We start from the raw sequence: 16,394 nt of genomic DNA on the forward strand, positions 1-16,394 counted from the left end.
TAGGATTTTATTCTTGTTGCTCAAGACTTCCTCAGAGTGACAGAATAGGTTTGTTTCTGTCCTTCATTATCCAAACATTTTGAATTTATCTCCTCATAGAGTAAAAATGTTGTCCGTTCCTTTTTGTATTGTTTAAAATGAAACAATTTTGTGATGTGATCATTGACTGCATATGACTTCTCAGGCTATGGAATAAAAAGTTAATAGAAGAAGTAGTGTAGTTGAGCTATAATGATATAAATAATAATAGCATCTGTGTGTGTTTCTCAGGACCTTTCACCTCAAGGCCGTATGCTGTTTTACACATGCAAGCATGTAGCCTACAGTAAGCTTGGCGTACTAAAAAATTAAGTTGTATTTAATTTGTTTTAAAAAATGAGGAAGCAGGATGACTGACTTGCTGAAATTCTTAACCTAGCGAACAGCGTAACTAACGGAGGGCAGAAGTTGCTGCCCTGCCCGCACACCTGGTGCTCTGGATGAGCGCCGGAGAGCCAGTGCCAGGTGCCGCACCAGGAGGAGCCAGCTGTCCGCTGCTCTGCAGACAGTGGAAAATTCTGTCTGTTGCCAGTATTAACACACCTTCTCTTTTTTTTTTTTTTTTTTTTTTAATGCTGAGTTTAATCACATTTTTTAGCTGTTAATGACACTAATTCAGCGCAACCGTTTGACGTTGGCATTCTTGATGGCTGTTGTTGTACCTTTGCCAATCGGGGATTGAGCTAAGAACACCCTCGGCTAAATTGTAAAGCACTGAAACAAATTCTGAGTTATTTCACAAATTTTCACAGATTCCCGGGGACGGCCGCTCTGCCCGGCGGAACGAGGCCTGCCGAGGCAAGGCAGGGCGGCGGGACCAAAATGTGCAGAACGGGGCCTCTGAAGGGAGCGCTAAAAGCCGAGGGCGAGGAAAGGCAGCCCCATGCCGCCGCCGGGCCCGCCAAGCCCCGGGACTGCCCCGGCCCGGTCCCGCCGCGCCACCGCCTGGCGGCCGCGGGAGCAGCACCGGGCGGAACTGCTCTGCTGCCGCCGCGGTTTCCGGCGGAGCCGCGGATGCGGCACCGGGGCGGCGGGACTCGGACGGATCATGGCGGGGCGCTGGGCTGCCCGCTGCCTGCGGGGCGGGCGGGGAGCGCGCCGTGAGTGGGGCCGGGGGCCCGGTGGGCCGTGCTCTGAGGGGCCCGGCTGGGTGCGCCGGGGCTGGCCGGGCGGGGCGGCTCGGGCCCGCGGGCCGCCGGGCGGGGGAGGCCGTGGTGGGGGTGGGCCGAGGCAGTGGTTGGGGGGTGGGCCGAAGCGCGGGCGCGGTGACGGTCCGTCGGTGCCTGTGTGGCGGAAGAGCCCGTGCAGCCAGAGAACATCACTGAGCTTTGGTTGCTTCAGAGTTTTCTGCTGTGACCTCACGTGGGCGTTGCAGGGTGCGAGAACGGCGGGGGAGTCGGAGCCGCTGAGGCGCTCACCCTCTCCGTGCGGAGGCACATAAGTGAATTAGCAGTGCGGCAGCATGTCTTCCTTTCTGTAGAAACAAGTGTCTTAAAGAGGCTAAAACCAACTTATTCCTTATTTCTGATCAGTCTTTTCCCCAGGGTTCATCTCCACGGCGGCTGTTTCCCGGCTGACATCAGATGAAGTGATTCAGCTGCGTAACGAGCTCTTCACCAAAGAGAAAGAGAGGCAGTTATCTCTGTATCCACGAATTGAGAAAATCGAAGTAAAATACACTGGGAAATCTCACCCTGGCAGTGTGTTTGTAATGAACAAAGCTTTATCTACTCCGTACAACTGTGCCATGCGTAAGTGAATGGACTCTTAAACTAATGTTGTGCCGCTGGCGATGGAAAGAAAGCGCTTCTCTTCCAAATTTGAAACGTTAATATTACCGACATTTTAACGGCCGAGGTAACAGATGTGCAGTCAGGATATTTGTAGTTGTTATATTTAAAATACATTTGTACTAAAATACATCAGCAGAAACTGAGTTAGTTTTTGGAGGCTCTATTAACAGCTTGTCCTTCCAAGTCATTTACAGAATTGAAACTTGCCATTTGTTGTTGCAAATGCATGGGTCTAAACTGCTGACTCTGAGGGGTATGGTTAATGACCACGTAATACTTGTTTCATTTTCTTCAGACTTAAGTGAATGGCATTGCAGTAAATCCGTCCTAGCCCTTGTGGACGGTGAGGTCTGGGATATGTATAGGCCCTTGACCAAGTCGTGTGAAATTCAGTTCCTTACTTTCAAAGATGAAGATCCAGAAGAAGTAAACAAGGTAAGTCTGTATCTTATCCCATGGTAGGTGAGCCTGATTATGACCTCTTGATTCTGTATGCCCCTGTCAGTTCCATGTCTGTCTGCTTTCTTGAACTTTGTTGTCTTGAAAATTCAGGTATTTTTAGTAGCTGTTTGGCACATCGTGGTTATCATTAGTTGGACCAGGGTGTGGGCTAGGTGATGTGTGGACATCTCTTTCAACCTATATTGCTGTTGTATTCTATGATTTCAGGTTTAAATATCTCCAGGAAAACATCTGGCTTCCATTTTAAGTGCAGTTTAGATGTTTTTGACTGGTTCTAGATGGAAAATTATCTCCAAATAGAAGTTTAAATACTAAAGAAAGTAATGCTTGCGTTGACAGCGAAGTTTGTGCCTAATTCAGTTAAAAGGTGGTGTTCTTTCGGAATAAATAGCCCATGTTCGTCTCATATGCGTTAGCTTCTACGTAATAAACGTGTGTTTTGAAATTCTCTTTATAGGCGTATTGGCGTTCCTGTGCCATGATCATGGCATGTGTGTTAAAGCGGGCATTCAAAGACGAGTACTTGGTGAATCTGATTAAATCCCCAGAAGTACCAGGTGATACAAGTTTTATACTGATTGTCTTGTCTTTTGGTGCTTCTTAAGTGACCCAAAAAATCAGAGGCTCCTTTTCCAATTATTAACAGTACTTAGCATTGATTTGTGTATTACATGTTGTTGTTGTAGCCTTTAATTTATAGCAATCACACTGAAAACAATTTTGTTATCGAAGCACAGAAAACTGGTCTGTGGCAACTGGGTTTCAGACCACTTAGGATTTCATAGGTTAAGTTAGTAACTTGAGGACATAACCTTTTTATTGTGAAGTTGCATGAATAAGGTATTTAGAAGATGTGATTTGTTTCTGTGAAACAATGTAACCTTGTGAGCACCTGAGTTACTAAAAATTATGATGTATACATCAAGTTGGAAGATTATTGAAGGACAGACAGGGTTAGTAACAGCTTTTGCTCGTCTGTGACCTGATACAGGTTTAATCTACCATATATCTGTAAAATCACAGCTGAAAATTTGTATTTTATGATGGATTTCTTGTGATAATTTTGGTTTTCTCATTCATTCTGATACAGTTTTAAGTGTATTATGGCAATGAAATTCATACTTTGTTACATGTATTAATGTTTTTCTCTTTGGAATTGGTATTGCAGTGATCTCTGGAGCTTTCTGTTATGATGTAATTTTGGACGATAGACTGAATGACTGGAAACCAACAAATGTAAGCACAACTTCCTCCTCAAAAAATTATAGAGCTTGCATCCTTGTCCTGCAGTTCTTCTCTAATGGGGGAGAGTGGGCAGTGAGTTGTTGTTTTTTCACAAGGTATATCTACACTAGTATTTTATTTCAGGTCAGGAGTATTCTTTGGAAACTAATCTCTGCTGGCTTTCATGGCAGAGTGGTCTCAGAGTGCACAAACCAGGCTTCTTTCAGATGAAATTAAACCGAGAGCTGTCCTCCAAATACTTACAGGTTTTAAGTGTATGGGGCTAGAGTAGCTCTAGTCTGAAATACCGTTCCCAAAACAGTTGGCATGGCTGTCAGGACCTCATTGCCATCTTTGTTACTCTGCAGATCTGCTCGTACTCAGCCACTCTTGCCTGGTAATGTAGATGCAACCATAGCCCTGTAGCCTTTGTGTGAATACAGCCCACTGAAATGTGTGTAATACCTGTATTTTCACCGAGCAGTTTACAGCTTAATCAGTTTATTGTTGTAGAAGAACTGTGAGCATGTTCAGCTGAGGCTTTCCTTAATAGCTTGCTTACATTTCATGCTCTTCGGTAAATCTAATGATCTAAAACCTTTAAGTCTCATAACTGTTCGGTAGCTGGTGTGATCGCGAGTGTTTTACTTGTCTCATGCCCGCTCATGTTTGCATGCCCAAATATTAGCAGACATGTGTATGGCTAACAAAGCAGTGCTGGTACAATGCAGAATTTTTCTTCAATATGATCTTGTAGTTCAAGTAACTTAGTTTGAAATGTTTTCTAAGTGACACTATAAACGTAATTTCTCCTAATAACGTTTTCTTATTTATTGACAAATCTGAGTATGCAGAGCTTTGTATTCAGGACCAAGGTGATCAATGTCTATTTATTAATTATTCAGTACTTTTTTTGATTTCATTAGAATAGAGGTCATTTATAAGTGGAATCACAACTCTGGGAAACAGGATGCACAGATGAATATTTAACAGTAGCAGGATTGTATGTGTATATATCATACAGGTTGGGAAAACCTGGGAACTTTAACTCCACTTAACATGTATAGTTTCTGATGGAAAATGCCTATTGATTTCACTGGGTGTTGAATCAGTCCATTCAGTGATGATCTGTAGTAATCTGTGGCAGATAAATAGTAAGAGTTACAACCCTACAGCAATGTTCTTAAATTTAGGATTTATAGTAGGTAGTCCTTATTGTTCTGACTGATATTTAGTGTTTCCTATGCTTCGTTTGTTCAGTACAGCTGTGAAACAGTGGTGACAGCTTTATATGTATGAACTGTTTTTTAGGACAACTTCCGTTCTCTTACAAGGGATGCCAGAAAGCTAATTCATAAAGACCTGCCATTTGAAACACTACATGTCGAAGCAAAAGTAGCACGTGAAATGTTTCAACATAACAGGCAAGTGTCTGAATTTGCCTTTCTTTTAGAAAGACAATTAGAAATTAATTTGAAACTCTGCTTGTTTTTGTAAATCTAAAATAAGATGTGACACTACTTTGAATGAGCGTGCCTCCGTTCTCTTTGTCATGCCATGTTACTTAATTTTTAATGCTCTCTCCAGAGGCCAACACCAGACACCTTTGCTGGGTGTAGTTTTGTGACAAATGGAAAGACTGTAGACTTCTTAATTTAAGAGTAAGCTTCAAGATTTCACTACTTTTAAATTGAAGCTCTGGTTACTCTCTGCCTTTGCTGAAAGGCTTTCATATTCAAAGAAATGTAGGCTTTTTTTATATTTTGGTATCTTCAAATGAATATTTGATGAAATGCGCTTTTTGAGCTCTGCAGGGGGAAAATGAATAAAATACTCTGGCCTGTGCTAAAAAAGAAAGCCTGTTCAAAAGACTCCAGTATTTTCTCTGCTGAAAAAACACTTAAGCAGTGTTTTGGGAAAAAAATTTCTCTGGTCCACAGCTTTTCGGTGGTTGGGGAGAGGTGGGGGGAAATAAGTAATTTGTAATTTTGTGAACCAAAATAGAATTATGCAATAGATAAAGTTGCAAAAATAACTAGTTTTTTAGCTTAATAATCAAGATGATAATGTGACATACAGACTAGCTTCTCTTCACTACGTTGGCTGGCAAGCACTGACAGCACATGGGAGCTAGCTTTTGGTAATATCTTTAGACATTGTATATGTATTTGTGTGTGTGTAGAAAGAGTAGAGAACACTTTGTCTTGCAGATGACCAGCTGATGAGGACCAAAAATTGCATAAGATCAGTTTAGGTCATCTGATAGTGTCTTCTACTCTTACATATGACTTGAAAAACTCTTATTTTTATTTGAAGTAGTGGGCTCATTTTATCTTTCTGAAAAAAACTCTGCTGAGAGAGTATGGCCCTCCTATAACATATACATAGAATAAAATAGACTAGAATAGACTATTTGAGTTGGAAGGGACCTACAGCGATCACTAGTCCAACTGCCTGACCACTTCAGGGCTGACCAAGTTAAAGCATGTTGTTACAGGCATTGTCCAAATGCCTCTTGAACACTGACAGGTGTGGGGCATTGCCCACCTCTCAAGGAAGCCTGTTCCAGTGTTTGACCACCCTCCTGGTAAAGAAATGCTTCCTAACGTCTGGTCTAAACCTCCCCTGGTGCAGCTTTGAGCCATTCCCACACATCCTATGACAGGATACCAGGGAGAAGTGCTCAGCACCTCCCTCTCCACTTCCCCTCCTTAGGAAGCTGTATAGAGCAATGAGGTCGTCCCTCAGCCTCCTTTTCTCCAAACTAGACAAGTCTTCAACCACCCATCATAGGATGTGCCTTCCAGCCCTTTCACCATCTTTATTGCCCTTCTCTGGATGCATTCAAGCACCTTCACATCCTTCTTAAATTGTGGCGCCCAGAGCTACACACAGTATTCAGGGTGAGGCTGCCCCAACACTGAATACAGTGGGATAATGACCTCTTTTGACCCGCTGCTCATACTGTGTTTGATGCACCCAGGACATGGTTTGCCCTCTTGGCTGCCAGAGCACACTGACTCCTGTTGAGCCTCCTGTTTACCAGCACCCCCAGATCCCTTTCTGCAGGGCTGCTCTCCAACCTCTCCTCTCCCAATTTATACTTCTGTCTAGTATTACTCCATACTAGGTGTAGAATCCAGCATTTCGGCCTGTTAAATTTTATCCCATTAATCATTGCCCAATGCTCCAATCTACCTAGATCCCCCTGCAAGGCCTCTTGTCCCTCAGGATAGTTAACAACACCTCCTGGTGTGATATCACCAGCAAACTTGCAAATGGTGCATTCAACTCCTGTATCCAGATCGCTGATAAAAATACTCATGAGAACTGGCCCTAGGATGGAACCCTGAGGAACACCACTGGTGATGGGTGACCGGCCAGATGTAGCCCCATTCACTGCAACCCTTTGAGCTCTGCCATTCAGCCAGTTCTTTACCCAGCCCACCATGAACCTGCTCATCCCACAGTTGGACAACTTGTCCAGAAGGATGCTGTGAGGGGCAGTATTAAAAGCCTTACTGAAGTCCAGAAAAACTACATCCACCACCTTCCCTTCTCCCACTAGGTGGCTAATGTTGTAGAAGGATATCGTATTCTTTAAACAGGACTTTCCCTTTGTAAACCCATGTTGACTGTGTCTGATTGCACTTTTCTTTAAATGCTTTTCAATAGTACTTGATATAATCTTCATATTTTTTCCAGGACTGAGGTTAGACTATCAGATATGTATGACATGCTTTTTGAAATATGCCAGTATGTGTTGTCATTTAAGAATTTAAACCTGTTTCAAAGATCACATAAATATGAGCATGATTTTTTAAGAATGCTCCTTCAATTCATCTCTTTAAGTATTCTTAAAAGAACTAGGTGTTAAAGGTGAGGATTTCTTTAATCCTTTTTTTGTCTTGTTTAGATACAAAATGGAGGTGATAGAACAAAAAGCTTCTCAGAATGCGGAAGGAATTGTAATGTTGCATAGGTGAGCAAAACTGAACTCTCTGTTATGATCCACTGAAAGATTTGATTGTACTGCAAGTACTCTGCAAGTGGGAAGAGCAAGTTACTTCTGATGGTTTTCAATTTAGAAATCACTTGTATTCATTGCCATTTGTAGTCTGTCTTAAGCTGTTGTTTGGGTGGGTTGGTTTTTTTATACAACCATTGTTTTGTGGTACTTAACAATTGGTGGATCTCACTACATTTCTGTTTCTTGTTATGTTAAAGATGGTAAGTGCCAGAGAAATCTTCCTGCTTTAAATGCATTTACAATAAATCTCTAGGGCGTGGCAAGTTAAATAAAATACAAACCAAATACTTGTTTGAAAACAAGAGTTAGCACTGTGTAGTGGATTTTTCTTCCAAAGTTGTCAAGGTCTTCCTAACTGCCTTGCAGTGGTGGAGATGAGGATGGAGCTGGCTCCTGATATAAAAACTCTTAGGCTGGAGGCAGGAAGCTTGTATTGTATCTCAAGCATATAAAAGAATCTGTGGCTAGGTTAGGCTAGTATAGGATATTTGGTTTTCTAGATGTCTAAATTGTTGTGCATTTGACTTTGGAGTCCACATCTCTCTAAAGGAACAGATGCCTTTGCAGTGATGGCTCTTGAAATTTTAGAACGATGTTGTCTGTGGTTCCTTCTTCTTCCCACTCTCTAGTTTGCTCAGTAAGAGGGAAAATGGACTTACCTATTGATGTCTGTGAGAAGTTTGTTCTGAATGTTCTTTTGCTGTACATCTTTTTAACTGATTTGCAGTTTTCCAAGAGCTGAAGGGGAAACACCTGTGCAGGTAGTAAACAAACACTGTACTGTGGAAAATGTGTGATCTTGGAGGTAAATCTTTTTCTGGTGAATGGCAGAGTTATCCCACTTCTAAAGCCAATATGTTTTCAAAGGTTTGTTAAACCTAGGATCCTCTTTCTCGACTTGAGGTTTACATTTCAAAAGTTCATTTTAGGAAATTATGTGACCTGTATTTTTGCTTCGTGAAACCTAGAAATGCTGAACTGGGGTTTGTTTAGCTTTGATTTGGGGTCTGTCTGGGTTTCCTTCCATCTGTTCTGTAGATAGGAATCTTCTAATCAAAAACAAAAATCTGCTTGTACTTCTCTAGAAATGTATTTGACATGGGTGGTTTTTTTTTTGCTCCCATCAGGTTTGGTGACTTTGTAGATGTTAGTGAAGGCCCTCACATTCCAAGGACAAGTTTCTGTTTCCAGTATGAGATAACGGCAGCCCATAATCTTCAGACTAACCAATCTGAACTGATAAGGAGGTTCCAGGGTGTGTCCCTGCCAATCCATTTGAGGGTAACTAATCCATTTTGTACTTCTTTGAGTTAGGGCATTTGGCTTACTCTCTGATCTTTATTACATGCTGTGCTGGTAGCTGAATGTAACTCAGAGGTGAGAACAGCAGCAGAAAGGGAAGGCCTATGGTGATGTCTATGTTGGATATTTGGGGTTTGTTTTCCTGGAAGTATTCTGGGTGTGAAATCAGAACTAGAAAAGTTTGCATCAGAGGGCCCTTGATGTTATTTTTCAGTACTGAAAGTGTCATTTCGGTTGTGCAGTTTCTGCATGGATATTTAATTCACCTTGCCTTAGTTGTGCATGCTAATCCTCTGAAATTGAGACTGCTGACAGTGTTTATTCAGATCAGGAAAGAACAGAACTTTGAATCTATACTCATGATAAAGGATATAATTTCTAAGTCTTCTGTGACACCAAAGTAAAACTTTACCACAATAACAAGAAAAAGTCCTAGTACTAATCAGTCTTAAACAAAGGCATTGCAGAACTATGGGTGGAAGCAGGAGTCTTTTTTCCCATTTCTGTTGACTTACATGATTTTGATGTGTGGTCTAGCGCATGTGCTCTTGTCTCAGCTGGGGAGGGTTTCAAGGGACAAATGGGCGCTGGGTTCCTCACCTCACCTCTGTGTACCCTTCGTTGTCATAAGATTTTAATGCCTGTTTTTGCCCATTACCCCCTCAGTGATTCCACACAATGAATGGGTATGATCAGCAGGCTGATCAATGGGTATGATCATCATTCAAGTCCCCCAAAGGAATATGGGCAAATTGGACTCTGAAATCATAAGCTGTAATGTCTGAATTATGGATTGTTATGGTTTTGTGCCATCTTTTCTCATAGAATAGATTCTGACAAATGTATGTAAGGTTTGGGGTTTTTATTGGCCTCCAGTAACATCATTTAATGACATTTAATACAGGCTCACCACACCGTGTGGCACAAACTGCTGGAAAGATCGAAGAGGCTGGTAAGTCTCATTAGCGGTGAAGTACAGCTTACCAAATATAAAGAGATGCTGTGATAGAGTAGAATTTGAATGATCAGAGATATTCAGAGGTATGAAGGGTAATACCTTCAAGGTATCTTTAGGAATGGAAGTGTTCACAGGTGAGGAAAAATCAGATGCACGTGAGATCTTGAAGCTGCTGTTAATTATCACTTTAACCTATATTAATATTTTTCAAATTCATCTCTAGAATTAATGTTGGTATCACCTGTGTGTAAAATCTGTTTTTTCCTGTTTTAATTGTGAATGTGAAATAAGAAAACTAAAAATTGGAACAATGTATTTACACTTAACTGGATTTTTAGGTAGTAGTAAGTTTTGTGCCACAGGTTTGAGAGAACAAATGTGAACATGTTTCGTTACAAGAAAATGCAGGGATAAAATACCACAGGGTGAACCTAGGTGGAAGTTACTGGAGATAAAAGGGAATGCTACTTCAGTAAGCTGTATAAATGCACTAGTTTGAGTATTTTTTGCCTGCTTAAAAGCTACATGGAAAACAAGAGTTTCCTGCAAACATACTTCTGTTAAACAACCAGTGTTTCAAAGTTGAAATGTACTTATCCGAGAGAAGCTTTACAATGACTGAATAAATGCAAAAGGCGAGTTTTAAAGATACGCAGCTGTGATATTTTATAGTTCCACTTATAACCAGAGGTTCACTTTATGTGTGTAGAGTATGCACACAAAGTATGCAAGGCATGCTTAAACATGGGAAATCTTCATAAGAATTAATCAGCAGGTGTTTTAGAGCCTTCAGATAAAACGTTTTACTTGCTTGTGTGGCAAGAGAGAGAAAAACACGCTGTATGTCTACTGAAACTTGTTAGCCAAGGATGTGCTCAGAGCCTAACCTGTGGTATTTTTCTATGAAACTAGTTTCACAAAATCACAGGTTGGAAGGGACCTCAGGGATCATCTAGTCCAACCTTCCTAGGAAGAGCACAGTCTAGACAAGATGGCCCAACACCCTGTCCAGCCGAATCTTAAAAGCGTCCAATGTGGCCGAGTCACCCACTTCCCTGGGGAGATCATTCCAATGGTTGATTGTGAAAAATTTCCCTCTTGTGTCCAATCAGAATCTCCCCAAGAGCAACTTGTGTTCATTCCCCCTTGTCCTCTCGATGTGACTCCGTGTAAAAAGGGAGTCTCCATCTTCTTTGTAGCTACCCCTTAAGTACTGGTACGTGGTGATGAGATCCCCTCTGAGCCTCCTTTTCTCAAGGCTGAACAAACCCAGTTCTCCCAGCCTATCCTTGTATGGCAGCTTCCCAGTCCTCTGATCATCTTGGTGGCCCTTCTCTGGACCCCTTCCAGCCTGTCCACATCCCTTTTGTAGAGCGGGGACCAGAACTGTACCCAGTACTCCAGGTGTGGCCTGACAAGCGCTGAGTAGAGTGGGATGATGACTTCTTTCTCTCTGCCGGTGATGCGCTTTTTGATGCAACCCAGCATCCCCTTGGCCTTCTTGGTTGCAGCAGCACACTGTTGGCTCATGCTGAGCTTCCTGTCCACCAGGACCCCCAGGTCCCTTTCGACAGAGCTGCTCTCCAGCCAGGTGGATCCCAGTCTCTGCTGCACTCCTGGATTATGTTTTCCCAGGTGCATGACCTTACACTTCTCCTTGTTGAACTTCATCAGGTTCTTGCTGGCCCACTCTTCCAGCCTATCCAGGTCTCCCTGCAGAGCAGCTCTCCCTTCTGGAGCGTCTACTTCCCCACTCAGTTTGGTGTCATCCGTGAACTTCATCAGGCTACACTTGATCCCGTTATCCAGATCACTTATAAAGATGTTGAATAACATTGGGCCCGATATCAATCCCTGGGGGATCCCACTTGTGACAGGTTGCCACTTGGAAAAGGAGCCCCTTTGGGTGCGGCCTGTCAGCTTGAAGATGCATCAGTTTGAAGATGCTTGTAATTCAGGTTGATTAATAGTGGAGACAGTAGTTGTCTTTGTAGGCTGTCCTTTCTTGGTACAGTGACCTTATGAGGGGGGGATTTCCAGGATCAAGGAGAATTAAATCATGTTTAAAAATGTAACAGAATTGTTACCTTTCTGCAGGTCACTGAAGAAAAATATTTGAAAGCACCAGCAGAATGTCATGAGGCAAAAGACGGAACTGAAGAAGGAAAAACTGCATCAAATTAAATTAACTTTAACCTCTAAATGTACATAATAAAATGTGTATTTTTACATGACTGACTTGTTCGGCGTATAAAAATGTCTTGGCTAATTCATTTGAATTTTGTGGACCTAAATCATGGGTAAATGTACAGGCACTATCAGACATTTCAGTCCACTTGAATGCCACTTTGTATTGGGTTTGCAGGGCAAGGTTTTGGTACTGGGGGGCTACAGGCATGGCTTCTCTGAGATGCTGCTGGAAGTGTCCATATGTCAGACAGCCAAAGCCAGCTGGCTCCAGACAGACCCGTCGCTGGCCAAAGCCGAGCCCATCAGTGACAGTGGTAGTACCTCTGGGCTAACGTATTTAAGAAAGGGGAAAAGTTACTGCACAACAGCAATTTGCAGTTGGAGACAGGAGTGAGAACATGTGACAGGAACAGCCCTGCAGATGCCCAGGTCAGTGAAGAAGGAGGGGGATGAGGTGCTCCAGGCACTAGAGCACAGATTCCCCTGCAGGCCATGGTGAAGACCATGTTGAGGCAGGCTGTCCCCCTGCAGGCCATGGTGAAGACCATGTTGAGGCAGGCTGTCCCCCTGCAGGCCATGGTGAAGACCATGTTGAGGCAGGCTGTCCCCCTGCAGCCCATGGAGGTTAGTGGTGGAGCAGATATCCACCTGCAGCCTGTGGAAGACCCCACGCCAGAGCAGGTGGGTGCCAGAAGGAGCCTGTGACACTGTGGGAAGCCCACACTGGTGCAGGCTCCTGGCAGGACCTGTGGCCCTGTGGGAAGAAGAGGCCAAGCTGGAGCAGGTTTACTGGCAGGACTTGTGACCCCATGGGGGAACTGCGCTGGAGCAGTCTGTTCCTCAAGAACTGCGCCTTGTGAAAGGAACCCACCCTGGAGCAGTTTGTGAAGAACTGCAGCTTGTGTGAAGGACTCGCATTGGAGAAATTTATAGAGGACTGTCTCCTGTGGGAGGGACCCCACGCTGGAGCAGGGGAAGAGTGTGAGGTGCCCTTTCCCTGAGGAGGAAGGAGAAGCACAGACAACGTGATGAACTGACAGCAACCCCTATTCCCCATTCCCCTGCGCTGCTGCTGGGGGAGGAGGGAGAGAAAGTGGGAGTGAAGTTAAGCCTGGGAAGAAGGGAGGTTTGGGGTGATGGTGTTCTAAGATTTAGCTTTTATTTCTCATTACCCTGCTCTGATTTGATTATTAATAAATTAAACTAATTTTCCTAAGTTAAGTCTGTTTTGCCCATTCCAGTAATTGGTGAGCAATCTCTGCCCTTATCTTGACCCACAAGTCTTTTGTTATAGTTTCTTCCCCTGTCCACCTGAGGAGGGGAGCGATAGAGCAGCTTTGGTGGGCACATGGCATCCAGCCAGGGTCAACCCACCACACACTTTAAGAAAAAAAAGGGAGGAAAAAAAGGTAATGTTTTATTTGTGATAACTCGTCTCACAAGTTACCTTTGTCCTTATCTTGACAACAATTGTCCAGATGTTGTCCTCTGTGATTAGTGCAGTTTGGCCTACAGCCTGTAGTTGAACTGGCAGCTGGAAAGACCATCCCCTTTATCTTGATATAATTTCAAGACCCCTCGTTTGGTTTTCCATGAAGAAAGTATTTCTAATTTCTGACCTGATGTGTTTGTTTCCTGCTGGAACTTCCTGATGAAATCCAGCTGAGTTCTTTGCCTACCACAATAGAAAGTTGAGATAAATAGTACCTTAAAAAGAAAGAGAAAGAAAAACAGAAAGAAAAGTGCCCTTTCAGAAGCCCATAAAGGGTTACAAAAGATTATTAGTTTCCTAATTTTGATTTCCTCTCAGAATTGAAATCACATACTCTATTGTCTTTCCGGTTCAAAAGACTCCATTCAGCAGACAACTGTGTAATTGCCATTGCTTTACTAATACAAAAATAGCAGAGTGTAAAAGCGGAAAAGTTCTTTAATATTTTCTGCTGTACAAGTGCAGTTAAAGATAATTTTTCCAGAACAGTACCAGGAATGTAGTCTATTACTTGCATCCCCAGTGTAGTAAGATTTGTTATGCATTTTCAATCTTTGATTTTTAAATATGGTGACTTCAATTAAATTTCACAAGGGGGTTTTGTTAGATGATATTTTCTGACATTTTGTGTTTTCATCCCTTGCTCATTAGAGCTGTGCTCATTAGACCAGAAGAGATTTTTATTACTATTGGAAGTGCAAATATTTTCTCTGAATTTTATCCCAATTACTGTTTTTACCATTAACTGCATCGCTTGCTTTCTAATCAATTGACACTATAGTTTTGTAAAAGCAGGGTAGCACTTCAGTAAAATACATTTAGGTAAGGAAATCTTACCTAGCTTAATCAAACTAAATAATAAGTAAATGATGAATGTGTCAGAGCACAGAAGAAGAAATGCAAGCGGTAGAAGTAGCTTTTGGTGAAATTGCAGAAATCTGCTTAAGGTATGTGTTAAAGTATGTTTTGCTCCTGAGTGTTTCTGGGCTTAGTGCAATCTTTAGCTATTCAGATTTACCGGCATGCAATGAAGTTTGAAGTCCATCAATATGCTAACAGGCTATGACCTCTGGCTTAGTTTCCTGTTAAATGCAACACATCTTTAAATTATAGCCCATGTCTTCTCAGACTACTTGAAAAACTTGATTATTTTTTCTCCTCCTGATTAATGTTGCAGAAGATTCTTCATAATGGAATCAGATGCTTATTTTTTTAAATAAGATTCTTCGTTCAGGTTTTACCTTAAAAGTACGCACACACACATTCTATTTATTTTCTTAAGACTATAAATGGTCTTTGCACTGAGCTTCAAATATTTATGTTTCTTTTAAACCCAACCTTCCAGGTTAGGCTTAACTTTGGCTTTGGACCTGTTGCTCTGGTGCTACTGAAGAAGCAGGCTTTGGTTCCTGTCTTGAGGAACACAAAATCTGCTGGGTTTTTTTGGAGGTACCTGCTATCACCGATTAACCCAAGACCACAGTGGAATTATGCAGGTGGGAACTGATCTAGGTGACCTGTTTTGAGTCTTAAACCAGTTACCTCACCAACCCACGCAGCCTCCTGATGCCCACTCTGTATTTTGGGAATCCAGTTCAGAATTCTTCCTGGATTCCACCACCTGTGGAGGAAGGTGAGAATGCTGCTTCCCCTTAGGAAATTTTTTACCTTTAAAAGGAATTTCGTGTTTCAAAGCTTTTTTTTTTGGGGGGGTGTGGGGCGTAACCCAGCTTTTATAGCACTCAGCATAAGAAAGGATTTGAAAAGCATATAGCTGGGCTGAAAAATCTGGAGAGGTTATTTCCCTTTCCTGGCCTTTACTGGGTCTCTGACAAGTGGGTTTGGGACTGGGAGGGGGATTTACAGCAGAGCCTGGGGAGCCCGGGGAGCTCCGGCCGCTAGGTGGGAGCAGTGCCGCGGGGAGGGGACGCCCTGCGGGGACACGGTTGAATCCCCAGGGAAGGGACTTTTGCAAGTGCAGAACTACATTACCGAAAATGCTGTTGAGAGCTGCCAGCTGAAGTTCACACGACGTTAAACTTCCCCCCAACCTCTTCCCCGAAGGTCTATGTGTAAAAAAAAGTGGAAGCTCAACCTTCAGCAGAACTTGGTGCTGGGCCTCGGCTTACGCACGCTCCAGAAGGCAGATCTTCCTTTGGAAGAGGTGGAGCTGGAGGATTTCTTTTAAAAGCAGAAGACAGTAGCAGGTAAAAGACAATCAGGTAATAGAAGGTAGAGTCCGCTTCTTTCTTACCAGCACTACGGTGGTGACAGCGCTTTCCAAAGAAGTAGGAGATGTAGATTCAGTTTCCTCTTCTGCCACAGAGGGATTCAGAGCCACACTTGCAGGGGGAAACATCTTCAGAGGATGGATCATAGGTACTCTGAGTACTCCCTACCCAATCTGTATGAAGTGATGCCACTACTAGAAAAAAAGTCCTGAACAGTTCTTGGACAAGCATGAGAACAAATGGAAGCAGTGCTCATGGCAGCCGCAGAGCGACAGTCCTTAGGCTCAGGGCCATTTCTGTATTTTATCATTTCTATATTTATCTCCCTTGGAAGTAGCCAAAGGAGACCACTATAGGTCAGTTCAAAAAGAGACAGGAAGGTAAATACTGTTATTTCTCTATACTGGATACTATAGATCACAGAGATTACAGGGATTAGGAGAGGGTAGATGGAAAAAAAAAGACTACAAGATTAAGCAAGGTCCGCTCCTTGGCTATTTCTCCTTCATATTAAATTGCTTTTCAGGTTTAAAGAGGCAGTTTTTACTGTATCCATCCAGTAAAAGAAATGCAAATCCAGTTCAAGGTAAGGAAGAATCTAGGAAGACACCATACTGCAAAACACAGATGATGGAGAAAGGGGTTTAGGCCAACATACATGAGCAGAAGATGA

At 42.8% G+C, this 16,394-nt stretch overlaps 1 protein-coding gene across 2 annotated transcripts; it reads left to right on the forward strand.

Moving 5' to 3' along the window:
- Positions 1-907: 907 nt before the first annotated feature.
- MRPL39 (mitochondrial ribosomal protein L39) lies at positions 908-12,042 on the forward strand. Of its 2 annotated transcripts, none has more exons than XM_075101606.1 (10): positions 908-1,139; positions 1,572-1,790; positions 2,128-2,267; positions 2,752-2,851; positions 3,463-3,530; positions 4,830-4,942; positions 7,435-7,500; positions 8,676-8,829; positions 9,755-9,802; positions 11,906-12,042. In XM_075101606.1, exons 1-10 carry the CDS (start codon positions 923-925, stop codon positions 11,990-11,992), a joined length of 1,212 nt encoding a protein of 403 aa, XP_074957707.1. In that variant the 5' UTR covers positions 908-922; the 3' UTR covers positions 11,993-12,042. The 2 variants fall into 2 exon arrangements, with proteins under 2 accessions (XP_074957707.1, XP_074957717.1); XM_075101616.1 differs by having other exon boundaries at positions 1,584-1,790.
- Positions 12,043-16,394: the final 4,352 nt, after the last annotated feature.

This window comes from Phalacrocorax aristotelis, chromosome 1, assembly GCF_949628215.1.
Source record: "Phalacrocorax aristotelis chromosome 1, bGulAri2.1, whole genome shotgun sequence".
Classification (NCBI taxonomy): Eukaryota; Metazoa; Chordata; class Aves; order Suliformes; family Phalacrocoracidae; genus Phalacrocorax; species Phalacrocorax aristotelis.